The sequence below is a fragment of the Cebidichthys violaceus genome, unplaced genomic scaffold, assembly GCF_023349555.1.
Source record: "Cebidichthys violaceus isolate CVI_PGR_0920_01 unplaced genomic scaffold, fCebVio1.0.p SCAF_24, whole genome shotgun sequence".
Classification (NCBI taxonomy): Eukaryota; Metazoa; Chordata; class Actinopteri; order Perciformes; family Stichaeidae; genus Cebidichthys; species Cebidichthys violaceus.
In genome coordinates, this window is record NW_027176417.1 from 833,791 (window position 1) to 852,473 (window position 18,683).

Genomic DNA, 18,683 nt, shown 5'->3' on the forward strand with positions numbered 1-18,683 from the left:
TAAAACGCAAACACCGTTGCAGTGGAGCATGATGTACAACTTCAACAAAACTATAAGCTACTGGTAGACGTTCATATTTTTTTTAATTTTGTTTGTGTTCATATGTTTTATGTACTTCCTGCTCTCGCGGAAGTGACGAGCGTATGTGCAAACTGGAGCAAAACATGCACATGTGAGCTCTGCGTGGTGAGAAACCCACGTTTACTTCGAATATACTTCACTGTCGACGCGACGAAAGACCTCGGGTGCCAAGTATGAATGAACAGGGACACTATCCTCCGCCGGACTTCGGCTGTCCCCCTCCGAGTTCCATCCAAACATACCAGCAGCAGCAGCAGCAGCCGCACGCGAGCGGCTTCCAGCCCAGCATGTGGAGCTGGAGCGAGACGTCCTCCGAGCCCGTGTGGGACTACAGCGGCCAGGCGGGATGGCATCACGGGGCAGCGGCAGAGTTCGGTTTCCCCTCGGGTCGTGGGAACTATGGACAGAAACGTCCACACGGTGAGTAGCCTCTACAGTAGTCAATTAATGCTGATGAAAGCACCCCCAAAAAAACAATCACAAGGGTACTATAGCCAGCTTAAAATGGCTTCTTTCATCCACAGCCAGACAACATGTTAGTCTTGTAATGATCATATTTAAAACAGGCAACTAAGTGAGTGTCCCTTTTTAATAGTCATAAAGAAAGCAGCGTCACATGATTCAAAATGAAGAGTTGATGTGTTGGTTTGTGTTACGCTGTCGTGCCTCTAACGGTCAGTTCTGTCTTCAGGTCAAAACTTTGGTCGCGAATGGCATCGAGGTGGAAGACAGAGTCACGGAGCCCCCCACAACCATGGGAAAAAGGTACCTATCTGTCAGCGCACTACAACTTTAATCATGATCTTAACTGTTTAATAGTTATTATCAATCAACAGCAGCGCACTCTGCTAGAACAAGCCCAGCTACAGCTGCTCTGTCTGTAATCCACAGCAGAGAAACAAGAAAGAACCAGAGTATTCACATTTTTGCGACACCTGTGACCGCGGCTTCAAGAACCAGGAGAAGTACGATGAGCACGTTTCTCAACATGTCAAGGTAGTTTAATGTATCTTTAAAATCTAGAATAAGAGTATAGATCACTTTTTTTGGGGGGGGGGTATTTATGGAAGTAATGAAGTTCCACTGACTACCTCAATCAAATCTCTTTCGTAGTGTTCTGTGCCCGACTGCACCTTCATGGCTCATGAAAAACTAGTCAGCATCCACTGGAAAAACGTGAGTGAAACAACTCGCTGTGTATCTTAACCTTACAGTATTTTCCCTTTTGTTAATATCGGTCTTTTTCTATGTCCTGACTGCAGAACCATGCACCAGGCGCTAAAAGGATCAAGCTGGACACACCGGACGAGATTATGAAATGGAGAGCGGAGAGGCGCAAGTCAGTAATCTAATTCATCTTTGAACTATTAATGGCTTAATATCATAAGGTGATCCAGATTTTCTATGTTGTGTTTAGACATGGATTTTGTAAAAACGTAATAATAATAATTTTTGACTTTCCAGAAACTATCCGACACTTGAGAATATGGACAAGAAGAAGAAAGTGATGGAGGTGCGGGAGGAGACGGGAGCCGTTCTGGAGACAGCTCAGTTTGGGTAAATGTACAAATGCATGGCATCGTTCTTTCTTTTTTCTTTTATTGCTCACAGAAACAAAAGTATATTCGGACTCACTCAGAGTTCATCTTATCTAAACTCGATCTCGCAGGCGGATGAGAGGCAGAGGGCGGGGTCGAGGCCGTGGCCGGGGCAACAGAGGGTTCCGTGGGCGTCACCCTCGAGGCCCTGACCCGTCGGACAGCAGCGCCACAGGGAGACCCCCGCCCCTCACCCAGCCCCGCAGGGACGGGGATCCACTGGGCGCGCTGGCCAGCAGTGACCACGGTGAGGGACTCATCTGACGTGTGCGTTGGCACAGTATTCAAACTAGACCGTAAACAATCCCCTAACATACGTCGCTTCATATGTGCTTCAAGATTCAGACCGAGAGGACCCAGCCCCTGAGTCCAGGATCGGTGGCCTGGTTGTGGCTCCGAAACAGATGAGCTCGGCTCTGGGCTCCCTGGTGGCCAACTACGGCTCCATGAGTGAAAGTGATGAGGAACCAGAAGGTGAGTTGGCCACCGTCCTCAAGCTGCTACAGAACAACACAGCTATCAATATCCAGGTCATCCAAAAGAGCTGAAGAGACGATGACAAATACTCTTTAAGTCAGACTGAATATTCAATCACACAACAGACATTAGTCAAAAAATAGACTATTACATGGAGGTTGTTTTTATTCTGTTACACATTGATAGACAAAATACAAATTGGGATGAAGCATGTAACAGGAAATGAACAAACACGTAAAATGTATCGATATTCTTTTTTTCTTGTGTTTCAGCCACCCCTATTCTGAGAGCCAAAGACCTTGTGCAAGAAAACCAGGCTCTTCTAAACACAATACCACAGAAGTGTCAGGACAGAGGACCCTCGAGAGGGCCGGAAACCTCTTCACAGGTTTCAGAGGCCCTTCACACTCCTAACGGCGGAAGAGGAAGAGGACGAAGGGGACGAGGAGGCAGGGGAGGAAGGGGCGGTAGAGGAGGACACCAAGATACACCGCAGACGCGTCGTCCCACTCTACTCGAGATGGTATTATTTATTATACAAGCATATTTCACAGGACTTTAAATTGAGATAATAAAAAGATAATTAAATGTAGATTATCTATCTATATAATGCAGCATCTCTATTTTCTTTCACTCTGTTTAGTTACTGGCCCCAGATATCCGCCACGAGAGGAATGTCATCCTGCAGTGTGTGCGCTATGTCGTCCGAAACAACTTCTTTGGCCTGGAGAGCAGACCTCAGGACCAGAGGGGGGTGAAGGATGAAGTCCCACCAGCGATCTCAAGCGGAGAGCAGGCGGGGAGGCAGGAAAAGCCACCAGATAAAGCCGAGGCTCAGTTTACAGAGCGAAGTTCAGCAGAAGTTAATTATCAGGAGGAGTTGGAAACAAGTAAAGCTGCTGGAGTTGACCAGTGTTTGCATACGTGCTCAGAACCATCTAAGGATCCTCCTGTGGAGCCGGTTACGGGACATTTACTCCGAAATGCCGATGAGATAGTGAAAGACGGCCACAGCCTCTGTTCGACGGGCACAGATGGAATCAGATCCACTGCTAATACTTACGATGATGAAATATGGGAGAGCCCTGGTGCCGTTATGTCCTAGCAAATCACTGAAATGGATTTATCATATTTTGTTCTGAGGCATGAAAGTGACACATTTGTCTGTCAAATGTTAATGCTAATACTTAAAAAGTTATTTTTTCAAGGACTATGTTTTTGATGTGACGTTAGTTTGACTAACTATCCAGTTATATTTTTGTAACGTGCTTTATACTGAAGAAATACATTTTTTTTCTTATGTAATAAATCATATAATCTATTGATCATTTAGCAGCTGTGCAAATGTTTGTTTAATTCTATGTTGAGCTTGATTTATGGATTTGTTTATGATGTACAACGTGTCGTTTTTGAGTTAGAAAATGAAAGGAAACCCTTGTTAATTCTGTGTATTTATGACTCTTTATTATATCACATGTGCAGTAACTAATATTTTGAGCAGGGTCGTTGGAACATAAATAAATAAATTCGTTGAGTAAAGGCCAGAAGATGGGCTTTTAGTTTAATCCATGTCGCAAATGATTCTGTTAACGTTCCACCAATAGAAACACGCCGTGAAAGAAGCGGATACAAACTGAGAAAAGAATTAAAGAAAGAAAACATATCGTTTTTTTAATAACTATGCCATGTACTGACACTTATGGTATAAAGAACATTAAATTCCTCCGTAATAAACACGATGCTTTGGTTCTATATAAAGGATTACTGCCCGTTGTCAAACGCTGCACCGCCCGCCGGACTGCCCGGGGCTGTAACACGAGCGCAGCCACGTCGCCTAGAAACCACCTGAGCGTCTCCCCTGTCAACGTTTGGGTAGCAACAGTCAAGTTGACTATCGGTATGCGAGTCAATAAGTAGTTAACATTGGACGGTAATAACTTGTCATGTAAGCTTAGTTAGTGAGAAGAACAATATTAAGTCAGTAGTTATTAGAAAGTCACATCATGGCTGGAAGTGTTCGCGTTGACCCCCCGCGTGTCGAGTTCGACGACGTGAGAGTCGGGACGGTTTACAGGACCAAAGTCACGGTAACGAATGTTGGGAAACGGTCGAAGAAAATATTGATGGGAAAGCCTGCGTTAAAGGTAAAGGCCATTATGAGGTGTTTATTGTTTTTCATTAACAAGATATACGAAATTCTAGAATAAAAATAATGTAACGTTAGTTTAATGAGAATTTGGCGGTAACGCTAGCTTAATTGCTCGGTAACGCTTAGCTAACACCTCGTGCGAAAAGTTAAGCTAACGTTAGCTAATTAACTCGCTGAGCTAATCAGCTTGAATTACTCTAAACATGGACTTTGTTGGTTTGATACAATACGACCACGTCCAATAATATCAACCAATCCAATAATCTATCTATCTATCTATCTATATCTATCTATCTATCTATCTATCTATCTATCTATCTATCAGTCTATCTGTCTGTCTGTCTGTCTGTCTGTCTATATCCATATATCTATCTATCTATATCTATCTATCGATCGATATCTATCTATCTATCTATCTATCTATCTATCAGTCTATCTGTCTGTCTGTCTGTCTGTCTGTCTATATCCATATATCTATCTATCTATATCTATCTATCGATCGATATCTATCTATCTATCTATCTATCTGTCTATCTGTCTGTCTGTCTGTCTATATCCATATATCTATCTATCTATATCTATCTATCTATCTATCTATCTATCGATCTATATCTATCTATCTATCTGTCTGTCTGTCTGTCTGTCTGTCTGTCTGTCTATCTATCGATCTATATCTATATATCTATCTGTCTATCTATCTATCTATATCTATATATCTATCTATCTGTCTGTCTGTCTATCTATCTATATATCCATATATCTATCTAGCTATAGTCATGGTATTTATCAATGGGGCATGTCCTAGCTAGATTGTAACATTATGTGAAACAGATAATATTCAAATATGAATATGTTTAATATTTATTTTACCAGAATAGTACACTTTTTTCTCCTTTTTAAGAGTTGTCCCTCAATTCCAAAGTGGTTCTTTTTAAAACATGTGATTGGTGCCTTTCCCCACCCTTTTCTTCTTCTTCTTCTTCTTCTTCTTCTTCTTCTTCTTCTTCTTCTCTGTTTCTTTTGTCATGCAGTTATTTAAGTTCACAGCATCCAGCACAGCCATGGTGGTGGCTTCTGGTCTGTCTGTTAGCGGCCTGCTTGAGTTTACTCCGGAGGAAGAGGAGGAGGTCAGAGACCGCCTTCTGATTCATGTAGATGATGTAGAGACCATCAAAATCCCTCTGCTGGGGTAAGCAGGCTACACATATGTTATAAGCATATGATATATGTACTAACCGTATTAAATACCAGACAAACTGCCGTATGTTTTGACGTTTCAACACTCTGACTTTCTTTATATGTTCCTCTAGATTCCCCAGGGCTTGTTTCCTCCTAACAGACTCAGTACTAGACTTTGGGTGCATCGCAGCAAGCAGTCAGGTGATCAGCAAACATCACCGTATAACCAATCAGGGATCAGCACCAGGTAAATTGAGCTTCTCTCTCTTGGCTTGGAGATACTGAATCTTAAGTTGCTCACATGGTGATGATGACATAGTCATGTTCTCATACAAAGACTCCATGACTCATTAAATTAATGTATTATCTGCTCCTGTAAATGACATCTAATCACCAGAAAACTTTTCTAAAGCCTGACGATGCAGTTACCTCAATGATTGAGTTACCATTTGTGCGCGTGTGCATTTAAGGCGTGTTCCAGGTGCAGTACAATGGAGACCCCTCAGTTAGAATCTCACCCTGCAGTGGAGTCGTAGCAGCTGGCGCCACCCAGCGGCTGAATGTGGAACTGCGCACGGACAGACCCAGGCAGATTGATGAGAAGGCTCTGTAAGAAAGGCTTTACAACAATAGTCCGAGATAACTGTGAACACAGATAGCATGTATTGAAGGGATTGGACACTTAATGCTTAGTCACATATTTTAGGATTTTAGATTGTTTACAGAAGTATTCACTTTTTTGTTCTACCTTTTGTCCCAGGTTGAAGCTCCAGAATCGCTCTGCTGTGCTCAGTATAAAGGCTGAGGTGGTGGACCAGCGTCTTGAGGTTTTTGACAAGCAGGTAATTCAGTGGTCCAAGTGGAATTCATATAGTACTTAAGCTTGGCCGGTATCAGAGATTAGTCTCTATGGTCTGACTGACAGCTGTGCTGGAATTTATGGCACTTAAGTGTTTTGGGTTTAGTCTTCTTCAAACTACAAAAGCAGTTAATAGCCACATGATTTTACTGTCGGGTTGTGTGCAGCGTAACATGGGAGGTAACAGCGAGTGAGTTAACGTTATAGATGTGAACGTAGCAGTGCAGTGTATGTACAGTTCAGGCTATTTGTCGGTGGATAAATGCTATAACAAAACTCTGTGCTCTTTTACAGGGGGCTCCACTGTCCCGTCTGTTGTTTGGACCTGTCTACTTCGGGACGTCCAGCGTGGAATACGTGGTTCTGAGAAACAATTCACCCCGGGCATGTGACTGGGTTTGCCTGCTCCAGGATACTGCGGCTGGGACCGAGGCGGTGAGTGATGCCCTCAGAGAAAGTAGGTGTAGCTGGTTTGGAGGCCCGTTGTAATGAAGTGAGTATATAACAAGGCTTTGACTGTGATCGCTGTGTAGGGAGTAGATCTTCTGAAGGGCACAGACGGGGCCCTGCTGGAGGGAATGGAGAGGTGCAGCCCAGTCAACCACGACGTCTCTCAGGTCTTGGTGTGCGTCCCCAGACAGGGTCGACTGGGACCGTATGACAAAACCCGTGTGGGAGTGTGCTTCAGCCCCATGAGTAAGAGGTAAATCGTTCTTGGAAAACCAAAAAAATATGTTTGTGAATGTAATGCTAAAGAGTATGACATACCCAATGACCGTAACATTTTATACTGCTACATAGAAATGTCAATGTACTAATGTTTTATAAAAATGTTATACATAAAATGTCCTTTAAAGTGACGAGAGGAAGTGCGATCACTCCACCCGACAGCAGCACTACTGTCTCTACCTGCTGTTTGAGTCGGTGGGAAGCAGATATGGCTTCACTCACCATAATGGTACTCCAGACACATTCTCATGTCACATTGCATATTATAATCCAATACAATCCATCACAGGTGCTCAGAGTACTGTTTCGAGCCAGACATTCAGGTCATGTAACTTAATTCATTGATTAGTCGCCTGATGATTAAGTATAGCTGACATCAATTATAAATAAGTACAATATGTGAGGGATAATCTGATCAAACCAGTGTTTTTCTTTCCTCTTTAGGTAACGGCAGTGTGGAGCTGGCAGTGACAGGCTCTGGACTGCCTGTGTCTCTGGTGCCTCGTCCCTCTCGAACATTCGATTTCCTCACCTGTGTGACAGGTCAACGCGTGGACCTGCTGTGCCTGCTGCAGAACCTCTGCCCTCTACTTCCTGTCAAATTCCGCTTCCGCAAAGCAGCACATTTCACCACCAACCCCTCCACTGGCACAATTGGCCCCGGGCAATGCCAGGTAAGGATGGGGATTGATTGATTTTTATTCATAAATCTAAGCTGAGGAGCAAATGTGGGAACTTCTTTCTCTCTGTTGCATTCCTCAGGATGTAGTTTTGTCTTTCACCGCGCGGCAGCAAGGGAGCTTCCAGGTGTGTCAGAAGCTCGATGTCTTAGGTGATGCTGTTCAGAGGAGCGGCAACACCGCTGAAGATGATGCTGGAATTGATCTTCACTGCTTCCACACCATCACTCTTAACCTGTCTGCTGTGTGCTGCAGTGAGACCACACACCCCGTGCCGAAATGGAATCCTGGTGAATATTGAAGGCTAAATCCCACGAAAAGACCAAAACCAACAACAGCCGACCACCGTTTTTAGCAGACGTTACTCAAACAGGAGAAAATCTAAATAATAATCTGGATTTGGTGTCTATGAAATGCATCATCAGACTTTAGACGATCTTGATGCACATATCTGTCCTCTCCAGCAGTGACCAGTCCGACCGGACCCCTGCCTCTCGTCCGGTCCAGCGATCTGTCTCGCTGCCGCGGGATGGCGTTTGCCGCCGTCCTCTGCGCTGACCAAACGCGACTCCACGAACATCGCGGGCAGAGGAGTCAGAGGACGGAGGGGGAGGAGTTCCTGGCTTTTCCTAATGACCGCGCCACGAGCATCAGGCCTGCCTCCGCACACAGACAGTACAGGTAGAGGTTAAAAAAAAAATGGGTTTGGGCTAAGTGCCACAGGAAATTGGAATATTTATTGTTGTTAAAATGATCCCAGTTTAAAAATTCCACAGTTACTGAAGTATTCCTCCCTTTATCTTGTTCAGGACCATCTTCACCGGTGTACACCGCTATCGCTATGTGGACACCAGCTATGCTTTCACTGAGGAAGAGGAGGGCCGGAGACAGAGGGATCGACAGATTTACGCAGATTTCATCGAACAGCTCAGAAGAACTCGCCTGCAGAAGACCAGTGAGAGGTAGGCTGTCTTGTGACTCTTCTGATTGCTGACCTAAAGGCCCATCTCAGGCTTTTCTATCAGAACGTTGGACAGTAAACCTTTTGTTTTTGGTTGTTAGACAGCAGGAAATAGTGGAGGACGACGACGTGGATATCGGGATTGTTCCTTCTCAGGGGCTCGTTCCACCTACACTCCGCATCAGTGACCTGGAGAGCAGTAAGATCTCAGAGACCAAGCCGAACTACAGCTCTGCTTCTCCAGCAGCCAGACGTAGCTGCCCCGAAGACAGGACATCCATCAACCGGCAGCTTAACAGTCAGGTCAGATCAAATGTGCTCAAGATAAGTTAACTGTTACACTGAGTGGAATTTCAAGGCAAAATTCAGGGGAAAGTTTTCTTCTTCAGCCGTCTCAATCTCTTTCATTCTCTCCAGGTAATGAGTGCAGTTCCCTCTACCAGCCAGGAGGTGGCAGACTGCAACAGGGCTCTGACAGCTCAGGAGCTCTACCAAGTCGTCATAGGTTAGAGATTCAATTCAGAAGTGCCACAGTCACGGTTTCTATTCTAATAACAGTGTGTGCACAATCTGTACATTAAGTAGTCGTGTGTTTTTGTGTGTTATTCCTGATAGGCATCCTATCATTTCCAAGATAATTAGTTTTTAATGTTGAAAAGGGTAAATAAAATGTCACTATTTCCTCATCAGGTCCGTTGTTCGTGGACTTCGGCGATGTGTGTGTGCAGTCAGTGTGTGTTCAGAAGCTGGAGCTGATCAATCGTCTGTCAGTGTTCGTCTGGGTGCAGCTGGAGGTGGACTGCCCGGAGCTACAGGGCTCCTCACCCCTCTCCCACGTCCTGCCACCTCGCTCCCTCAACACCCTGCCGCTGACATTTCAGAGCAGCACAATGGGTCACTTCTACAGGTTGGTGGAGGAAGCAGCAACACACACTTTTATTTCAGGTAAATCAATTATTGCAGTTCTAGTGAAATATAAACACCCCCCCCCCCCCCCCCCCCCCAGACCTGTATCCTTCTCTGTGAACCAGCAACACCCTGGTCAGATTCTGGTCCAGGCCCAGGTCGTCCCCTTGGCCCTGGAGCTGTCCGCCGACCTGCTGGTGCTCCGCCCCACCCACACATGGCTCGCCCAATCAGGATACAGGAGCTCGGTTACCCTTCGGAACCAGCGTAACCGCGCCGCAGAATTCACATGGAGGCCGGTAGTCACAGAGAGCGGCCTCCTCTTCACCATTCGACCAGCTACAGGTGCTCAGAGTGCAGCTTGATTTTAGTGTCCCAGGGTGGGAATTCACAAAGCCTGAATATCAGGAATGTCTGTGTCCCTGTTGTGTTTCTCTCTAAGGCGCTTTATTGTGAATGAATAGATTTGTCTGTTTGAATTAGGGCTAATACAACAAATGTACCCCTCCTTCGCCAGGTTCAGTGGAGCCATACAGGGAATTGGACTGCGAGGTAGTGTGGCATCCCTCCTTCACCTCCCCTTCTGAGGGAGATTTCGACCTGTGTGTCCACGAGGGAAACACACAGCGCCTGCACTGTGTCGCTAAGGTCGGCGCCCCTTTAACTTTAAAACGTAGCCGAAAAACTGAGTGTGAAGTTTTCACTGCAGTGTTGTGGTATCAAAACATCCATAGAAACTTTTCAATTCCCTCCTGCAACGTTGTTAATAACCCAACTCTTAAGTTGTTTAAGAGTATCTGGGATGTCACCCTGAGATGGCTCAAGACAGCTGTAATTAGGGTTAATAGCAAGAAGATTTCAACAACACAAATGATCTTCTTCTTTCTCCTCTTCTTTTTACCAATGTTCAACAATCATACGAACACTAATCCATCTAAGAGGCAGATATCGATTTCTGCTCTGACAGCAGCCTCGGTAGACCAGAACACAATCAAGCAAAGTGTCTGAAGAAGGGCTTGTGATTTTTATGCGAAAACTGTCCCTGCGCTGTTATCATCACTCCTCTCTTCAGAGAGTCGTACAGACGCCACGAATACATGTGCTGTCAAAAGCCATTCAGTAAAACGAGAGAAATCACTAACTGGAGTAGAATTAAACAAGGCAGGTTGAGGGAGAGTGGGTGAACTACACATGTCAATAACAACACAATGGAATGAATACTGCAGAGCAATGAGTTTTCCGTTTTCCTCTCTGTCCTCTCAGGTCGGGTCCACCAGCGTCCAGCTGGCAGAGAAAAAAGTCACGTTTGGATCGGTGCCTCTCAACATGCCCTCTGTCAGAACTGCAGTGTTACACAACACTGGAAAGAACCACGCCTACTATCAGGTGCCTACACAGGAACGCTACTTGTGTTTTTGCACAGATACTTACCAAAGAAGAAAAAAGTGGCCAGACTCTCTCTCTCTCTCTCTCTCTCTCTCTCTCTCTCTCTCTCTCTGTCTCTCTCTCTCTGTCTCTCTCGCTCTCTGTCTCTCTGTCTCTGTCGCTCTCTCTCTCTCTCTCTCTCTCTCTCTCTCTCTCTCTCTCTCTCTCTCTCTCTCTGTCTCTCTCTCTCTGTCTCTCTCGCTCTCTGTCTCTCTGTCTCTGTCGCTCTCTCTCTCTCTCTCTCTCTCTCTCTCTCTCTCTCTCTCTCTCTCTCTCTCTCTCTCTGTCTCTCTCTCTCTGTCTCTCTCGCTCTCTGTCTCTCTGTCTCTGTCGCTCTCTCTCTCTCTCTCTCTCTCTCTCTGTCTCTCTCTCTCGTTGTTGCAGGTGCTCGATGTTTCTCCTCTGCCAGGCTTGGTGGTGAGTCCACCTGAGGGCGTGGTGCCGACTGGGGGGCAGGCCGCACTCCAGATCCACTTCAGCCCCGACTCTGTCATCAAGTTTGACACCACAGTGAAGGTGGGCGAGAGGTGGAAAGACGAGGAGAGGAGAGAGGGGGGGCTCGTCGTTTTCTTATTATGAGTGTGTCAGCGGTAAAGAGAGGATGTGTGTGTGTGTGTGTGTGTGTGTGTGTGTGTGTGTGTGTGTGTGTGTGTGTGTGTTGCAGATAGCTTTGAGGAACATGAAGTCCATTGAGCTCAGAGTGGGCGGATCAGTGGAGCCTCCAAATGTAGACATCAGTGTGGTGAGTTTTTCTGTGTGTTTTGAGCAAAGCAGCTCAAAATCTAAAACGTAAACCAAAAATGACAATATGTGCCAGAACACTTTGGTAAATGTTCAAGGAATAGCAGTGTGTTATCAGAGATTATTACAATCAAGCATCATGAAGCAATAAGACGTAGATTCAGGAGTTTCGTTGGTTTGCACACTGATGCAGTGTTCCAGTATCTCTGAAGAAACAGCAGGTTGAAAAGGGATCTAAAGTCAATCACATATCTGTGTTTGAATTATTTATTATTATGTCATTGTTATTTTTAAACCTGCCTTGCCTGACTTGAAGCTCTATCATCTCAGCCTTTTCCCTTTCTAACAAGCACTATAATAGGAATAAGCTTTTGTTTTATCATCTTTATTATCTTTGACTATTCAATTGTATGTCAGGACTGACTGATTGCAGTCTTGCATTTACCTTCATTCATGTCAAATGAATCAACCTGTATTATTCTCCATGTCGCAATTACAATCAATGTAACAACAGTTTGTTCATCGTGCTGATTGCACACACAAAGGATGATATTGAACGTTTGTAGGTGTGGAGCACGAAGGCAGTTATTTTTATTTACCAGATGTGTCGTCCAGAAGCCATTAAACTCAAATTCAGTCGGTAGACATACTGATGCAGCGTTATAATCCAGAGCATCTTAATGATTTCTGTTCGTGACCCAACATTTTCCCAGCTGCTCCAACAAACCGAGCCAACTTGTTTTTATTTCCCACAGCTGGGTTACTGCACCAGATTGAGAGGCTAAACACACAGATGTTCTCTATCAGGCTGACACGCACTTTGTTTAGTAAGAAAGTAGACTTCATTTCTTACACGTGGTCATCAACACTGTCTGTAAACTTCAGTGCATGTCGATGGAGACACTTGTTACGTTTGTTTTGTAGCTCAGGAATCCTCGACGTGTGCACTTTGCAGCACACTGCGTGTCTTTGTGCAGACAGGCACTTAGCTGTGAATGCCAGCTTCATGCAGGTGACAACATAAACTGTTGTTGTGGTGGTCGGGGCTGCCGCAGAGATGTTCACTTCTTTGCTCCTTTTTGAAGCCGTGTTGTTGTTGTAGGTTGCATTTCTGTGTGAAATCCTTTGTCGTGATTCTTCTTGTGACTGATGCAGTGTTTAATAAGGGATTCTTTGGGCTCTTTCACTCTGTCAGTTGCCCCATCTTGCTTCGAAGAAAACATATTATTGTATCTTGGTTATGGATTTTCGGCTGATATTTCACACCATTCACATTAAACTGCACAAGCATACATTTCTATATCAATTGACTGACATAAATGCACCATGAGAGGAAAATATAATAAAAAGAAATCATTTATATTATTCGTAAGGTAATGTATTCCTGAAGGGTGCCACAAAAATGAATGGCTTTATTTCTGATACATAAAAATGATTATTATGCAAATATACCTTCCCATTTACACCTCCTGTAATCTTGTTAGATTTATCAATATCATTATAAGACGTCATTAATGTTGGAGGGTAATGCCTCTGTGAAAAGCTCTATTACATTCAAGCACATATTACAGTTGTGAATTTGCGGTGATGGATCCTGGGGCGCTCTAGTCTGAGATGGACTCCTAGAACATTTCCATGGTTTTTATAATTACTAATCTCCACATAGGTGATAGCACCTCGTCTCATGGACGTGGAAAAAGTGATGATGTGAGAAGGAAGAAGAGACAATAGACTTTGTGTTGAGGATATGTGTGTGTGTGTGTGTGTGTGTGTGTGTGTGTGTGTGTGTGCCTTTAGAAACAGCAGGGGTTGCACCTTTTGAAAGAAATGAAGTGAAAGATATAATGACTCTTTGATTTGTATTTGCTGTAGCTGTTGCGGTGCTACAACAGAGTTTCCTTGACAGGGCACGATTCTTAAGTTGCTCAAACTAAATAGATTAAAGGAATACAGACACTTTTTCAGACACTTTTTCAGACACTTTTTCGTTGTCTACTCTGCTGAAATGGCTCAATATTTGGATAAAAGAAATGTCTTGTCAAGACAACTGGAATGGGATTGACTGATTTCATTCATGCCAGGCCTTATAATACATGCAACATGTCCTGGTTTTGAGATATCCACCTTCCAGATGACTATTTCTCTCTCATCTACTTGAGTTCATTTCTCCCTCCCTCTGTCAAGGCCCGTTTCCAGTTTCTCAGGGTCCATGCTGGCTCTCGGCGATCGATACCGTTCACTCTGACAAACCACTCGTCAGCTGCAGCCCGGGTTACCTTCGACCTGGCGGAATACTCCGACTTCTCTTTGCACCTCCCTCAGCCCTCACAGATGTACTGTGTGGTGAAAGGTGGGTAACAGTCCCGAGAAGAAACGAATATGCATGTAGTGTTATCGTATCGCTGTCTTTGTGGGCTGTGACTCGAATGGAAGATTGGAATATGCATTTTTACGAGCAGAGAAGGAGCCGGGCGTGAGTGTCGTGGAAGTCAGAGGCAACCAGACGGTGGACTGTTCCCTTGTCTTCTCCCCCACCCAGGTGAGATCCAGACCAAGCATTTCACAGTAGACCCGATTTCACGAAGATCGACTGGACCGAGCTCAAACGCACATCTCTCACACGTGAATTGACTGCTCTTTAAACCCGTCCTCTGAACAGCGTAAAGCTTTAAAATGTCTGCAAAAGTAGAGATGACCAGTAAAGGAAATGTCTTCATACAGGCAGTCAGCTATGATTTCCACCTGCCACTGATGGTCAACGGAGCGAGATGGGCCACTGCTTCTCCGTCTCCTCTCTCCGCCTCCTGCTCCGCCTCCTCCTCGCTGCCAGCCGGCAGCAGGAGGCACGTCGTCAAACCTCTTCCCCGGTCTGTCGCCATGGCGACGCAGTGGCCTCAGCGCGTACAGGCGACAGGTGCGCTCGTAAATGTGGAGTTAAGAGTTTCTGTGGTCATACATTAATGAGTGATATCGATATTTTAAAGACTAAATGTCTCCTGCTGGAATGAAACTTAAATCAGGGATGATATATCTCTTCATTGTATGTGTATAGGTTCACGTAGCTAAATGGAATGTTTTTCTGTCTCTTTAGTGCTCTGCGCCCCGCTGGAAATGTCCCCCTCTAGCCTAGAGTTCAATGTGGAACCCCAGGCACCACAGTCTGATGCTTCCGCCAAGGTATCTTCCCTCTATTCTTAAAAGCTTTCACTCCACTTTCTTACCGCACTGCATTTCCACTTCTACCTGTCCTTGCAGCTTGTACCTTCCCACTGAATTTCTAAACACCACGGTCTGTTCTTTTAGTCCCATTCTGCCTCTCACCCCTCTCTCCCTCCGCAGACAGTGGAGCTGAAAGCGGTGTGTGAGGAGAGCGTGTTTTGGCGCAAGGGCGTCAGGAAACATGTAAACTGGTGGTTTGGCTGCAGAGGAAAGGCAGTAACCGAGTACAGAAGAGAGGGGGAGCTATGTGTGGTGTCTCCATCATCAGGCAGTCTGGGGCCGGGCCAGTCCATCTACTTGACGGTCAGCATCCGCACTGAGGCTGTCACAACGGGTGAGACAGACACTATAGAGTGTAATTTATAACATAATTAAGTCTAAATTCAAATAATACTTCATGGGGCCTTAAATATATAATAGCAATACATTTTATTCTCCTAGGGTCTGGCAGAGTGACCAAACTGTCCCTCCCTCTCTACCTGGAAGACGAGGGAGGACAGGGGATGGGAGGAGAGGCGGGACATGAACCTTACAGAGAGCTGTCCATCACCATCCAGCCTCCCTGTATCACCATCCACCCCCCTCAAATCCTCCTCACGCCAGTACCCCTGGAAGGCATCGCAACCGCCACACTCAACCTGCTGGCTATTGGATATCCTTGGTTTGTTTATACACACACACACACACACACACACACAACGTAGGCCAAAAACGGTTCCACTAACTGTTATGTTTTATGAATGCCTCCCTTTTGATTATTTGGATCGTGGCACACGGACAGCTGCTTTGCGATCACAGTTGTAGTCGTCGTCTTTCTGGGTGAGCGGAGCCATAACATTGATGGAGCTTTATTGTATTTACGTTCTGTTTAGCTTGTGGCAATTTACCAGCTGTGTTGAGCCTTTGGAACAGAGGAAACGCAGAGGAAACACTGCCACTCACACATCAACTGACTACATTATTCATTTCAATAGGATTTTCATCAGTCAAACCAGGGCTGCACTCATGTTGGATTTTGCTTACATTGTGAGCTAACTCGCTAATCCACACTCCTCCAGGGTTTACGTTGTTGGTCAGATTTCTGAGTGGGAAGCAATCTGGTTGCACCATGACCGTCCTGGCACAGTGAGGCTCCTTCAAATAAACATCTCTAGGGCACCGTTTACACGCTACAATATCTACATAATAGTTTTTTTTTTTAAAGGACTACCCTGTACCCACAAGCCATATTGAGAAGCTTGCTTATTGCATCGGAGCAGAGAGTTAAATGTATTCGTTGATGTCCTTCCTCTACATATCCACCGTATGTCCGACTTTGCAGTGGAACCATGGTGTCGGCTGAAGTGGACGAGGTGGAACTGGAGGATGGGGTGACGATACGGCCCGTTTCCATCATCTTCCCAGAGGGTCACAACAGCCCTCAGGTACAGACCTGTAGTCAGACCAGTTTACTGAGGACCATCTGACCAAAAGCGGATGTTGTTCTTGTTACTTGCCTCAGTGCGGAGTTTATTTAGGGTATCAGAGATGTTTCCTCCTAAAAAGTCACACCTTAACAAATTATACCAGTGAATGTAATTCATCCTTTCAAGGTATCCAATCGTGAATGACAGAGCAAATTAACATACCGCTCCAAATGTAATTGGTTTCACTCGCAGAGTCACTTTCTTCAGAGCGTATTGATTAAAGTCCAACACTTTTATGCCTCTATCACAGCTGTATTTATCTCTACTTTGTTGTTGTTGCTTAGTTTCATTGGGGTGTTTACAGTATATCCACACAGGTACCATCATGTCGGTATGAATTCCACTCACAGTCCAGGCTGATGTCTCCCCAGTCAGTTTTTGAAGATCTTGCAGCAGCTTGAGCGAAACCCAATTTTGCGCCTGCTTGCACTTAAACAGAACTACTGTCAAGATCTGTGGAATTCATCCCACTCTATCTGCAACCACAGAGACATCCAGTAGGCATTCAGAACCAGGAGGGGAATGTGACCTCTCTAGCCTGCAGCGTGTCCTTCTGCTCCGCCATCCCTCTGTCCCTCTGCACAGCCATCACCTTCACCGACCACCTCCACAACAAGTAACCGCTTATTGTAAAACTTGATCCCAAACATTTCTTTTTCTTGTCTTAGTCTTTCTGCCTACTCTCTCCCTTCATGTTGCTCACAAAGCATCCTCAAAACAGCTCAAATCCCTTTGTGGTTATGCTGATTCCTCTTCTTTTGTTGACAATAACGCTTACATTTAAAGTTGATTCAATCTACTAACTTGACTTTGTTTCTCTTTGTCTCTTCCGCCAGGTTTAAGGTGACGTTGTGTGCTACCGCTGACAACTGCGTGTTGACAGTGTGGCCCTACATGGCCCGGCTCCGCTCCGAGCTACAGATAGTTCTCAAGACTGGTACTGGCCTCAACACGAATCTATGACACAATGTAATTCTATAGACTGAAGGACCAGACCTCATGAAAGTTTAGGGAAACCTGATGGGTATTGGTCCAATGGCGGCGTCTTCGGTTGACTAGTACTAACACCGATTCCTGCCGACTTAAGTTAGCATCGATGATTGTTTGTGCAACGTTTCTCTGCTTGCATCTGATTGGTTTATATGTCACTGACGTTTAGGGGCCACAGACGTTGAGGCCGTCCTGCAGCGCCGTCACACACCAAGTCCTGCCTCCGGTCCGACTTCATCCTCCTCCTCATTGTTTGATCGCAGCAGCTCAACAACCAAGAACTCGACAGCATCAGGTCGGAAAATGAAATGTACTTTTGTAATTGTATTTTACTTGTAATTGTCTTGTTTTTGTGTACAGCGCTGTGTGTGTGTGTATCTGCCCTCGTCAGACTCCTTTCCAGACAGTGACAGCGCGAGCGGTCAGTCCAGCAGGAATACGGAAGGACTCTATTACCAGAATGTATTAAGGGCCGTGGAGAGGTGGTTTAGCTTCTTTGGGTGGCCGAGTGGACCACACCCCATCTCTGTGCCACACACGCTCAGAAGGTATACCCAACAGTTGAGTTCAGGAGCCGCATTCGGAGACTTCTTTTAGGGAGTTCTTCTTTTATAATGACGCCTCTTCTCTCCCTCCAGAGTTGTGTCCAAAGTTCAAACGAATCATTCCAGTGGACGGACTTATCAAGTCACTCAAAATAAGGACTCCAGGTGTGTATATGAAGCCGTCTCAAATGAGTCCTCCTCATGCTGACGTAACTAACATGACAAGATTACATAGTAATGTTTAAATGTGGTCAACAACCGGGATGAAACGAGCTCATTGAATACTGCTTTTACACAGAGATCTCAAGAACAAACAGAGGCTCTCATGTGCAAATGATCTGTTTTATACAACAAGTCTGCTTTCAAATGGCAGTCGGCAGTCCACTCTGGTCATGATTGATTATTTAGAGGGTTAAAATGGATAAATAGTAAATGATACTGGAGTTGAAGCTCTGGTGGGATTTCATTTCATATCCGTGGGCATTGATCTGGCTCCAGATTAGAGGTTGATTGATTAGTGGCTGCAAGTCAAGAGCAGACCTACATCCCTGTTTTACTTAGAGGCTACGTACAAAACAATGAGAAAATATCTTTGTGCATGTGATCAACTGCTTATAGTCGAAACAACTGTTAAATACTCTATGAAATTATTATTTCTCCCCACAGAAGATACCTCTC

At 45.1% G+C, this 18,683-nt stretch overlaps 2 protein-coding genes across 3 annotated transcripts in view; both read left to right on the forward strand.

The window, feature by feature from the left end:
* The first annotated feature begins 153 nt into the window (after nt 1–153).
* On the forward strand, nt 154–3,788 carry nufip1 (nuclear FMR1 interacting protein 1). 2 transcript variants are annotated; one of them, XM_068719554.1, is made up of 10 exons: nt 154–501; nt 773–846; nt 973–1,077; nt 1,195–1,257; nt 1,344–1,420; nt 1,546–1,638; nt 1,751–1,926; nt 2,019–2,153; nt 2,429–2,679; nt 2,800–3,788. In XM_068719554.1, exons 1-10 carry the CDS (start codon nt 255–257, stop codon nt 3,259–3,261), a joined length of 1,683 nt encoding a protein of 560 aa, XP_068575655.1. In that variant the 5' UTR covers nt 154–254; the 3' UTR covers nt 3,262–3,788. The 2 variants fall into 2 exon arrangements, with proteins under 2 accessions (XP_068575655.1, XP_068575656.1); XM_068719555.1 differs by having other exon boundaries at nt 976–1,077.
* Nucleotides 3,789–4,159: 371 nt separating this feature from the next.
* LOC137879150 (cilia- and flagella-associated protein 47-like) overlaps nt 4,160–18,683 on the forward strand; it is a 40,248-nt gene continuing 25,724 nt past the window's right edge. Inside the window, 32 exon segments of the mRNA XM_068719761.1 lie at nt 4,160–4,300; nt 5,337–5,494; nt 5,616–5,731; nt 5,955–6,093; nt 6,245–6,326; nt 6,638–6,778; nt 6,877–7,046; nt 7,201–7,301; nt 7,517–7,746; nt 7,835–8,045; nt 8,208–8,433; nt 8,562–8,714; nt 8,815–9,016; nt 9,131–9,218; nt 9,404–9,620; nt 9,720–9,964; nt 10,137–10,267; nt 10,883–11,005; nt 11,429–11,560; nt 11,709–11,786; nt 13,970–14,135; nt 14,245–14,324; nt 14,507–14,699; nt 14,877–14,962; nt 15,125–15,338; nt 15,446–15,665; nt 16,326–16,428; nt 16,959–17,086; nt 17,307–17,407; nt 17,630–17,755; nt 17,852–18,008; nt 18,099–18,170. Coding sequence (XP_068575862.1) covers nt 4,160–4,300; nt 5,337–5,494; nt 5,616–5,731; nt 5,955–6,093; nt 6,245–6,326; nt 6,638–6,778; nt 6,877–7,046; nt 7,201–7,301; nt 7,517–7,746; nt 7,835–8,045; nt 8,208–8,433; nt 8,562–8,714; nt 8,815–9,016; nt 9,131–9,218; nt 9,404–9,620; nt 9,720–9,964; nt 10,137–10,267; nt 10,883–11,005; nt 11,429–11,560; nt 11,709–11,786; nt 13,970–14,135; nt 14,245–14,324; nt 14,507–14,699; nt 14,877–14,962; nt 15,125–15,338; nt 15,446–15,665; nt 16,326–16,428; nt 16,959–17,086; nt 17,307–17,407; nt 17,630–17,755; nt 17,852–18,008; nt 18,099–18,170 — 4,730 coding nt within the window.

Bases quoted from the DNA above. Each gene is read 5' to 3' on its own strand.
- nufip1 (XM_068719554.1), top strand. From the start codon at position 255: ATGAATGAACAGGGACACTATCCTCCGCCGGACTTCGGCTGTCCCCCT. The intron at 1,078-1,194 runs GTAGTTTAATGT...TCTCTTTCGTAG, and splicing joins ACGTTTCTCAACATGTCAAG to TGTTCTGTGCCCGACTGCAC. The intron at 1,639-1,750 runs GTAAATGTACAA...TCGATCTCGCAG, and splicing joins CTGGAGACAGCTCAGTTTGG to GCGGATGAGAGGCAGAGGGC.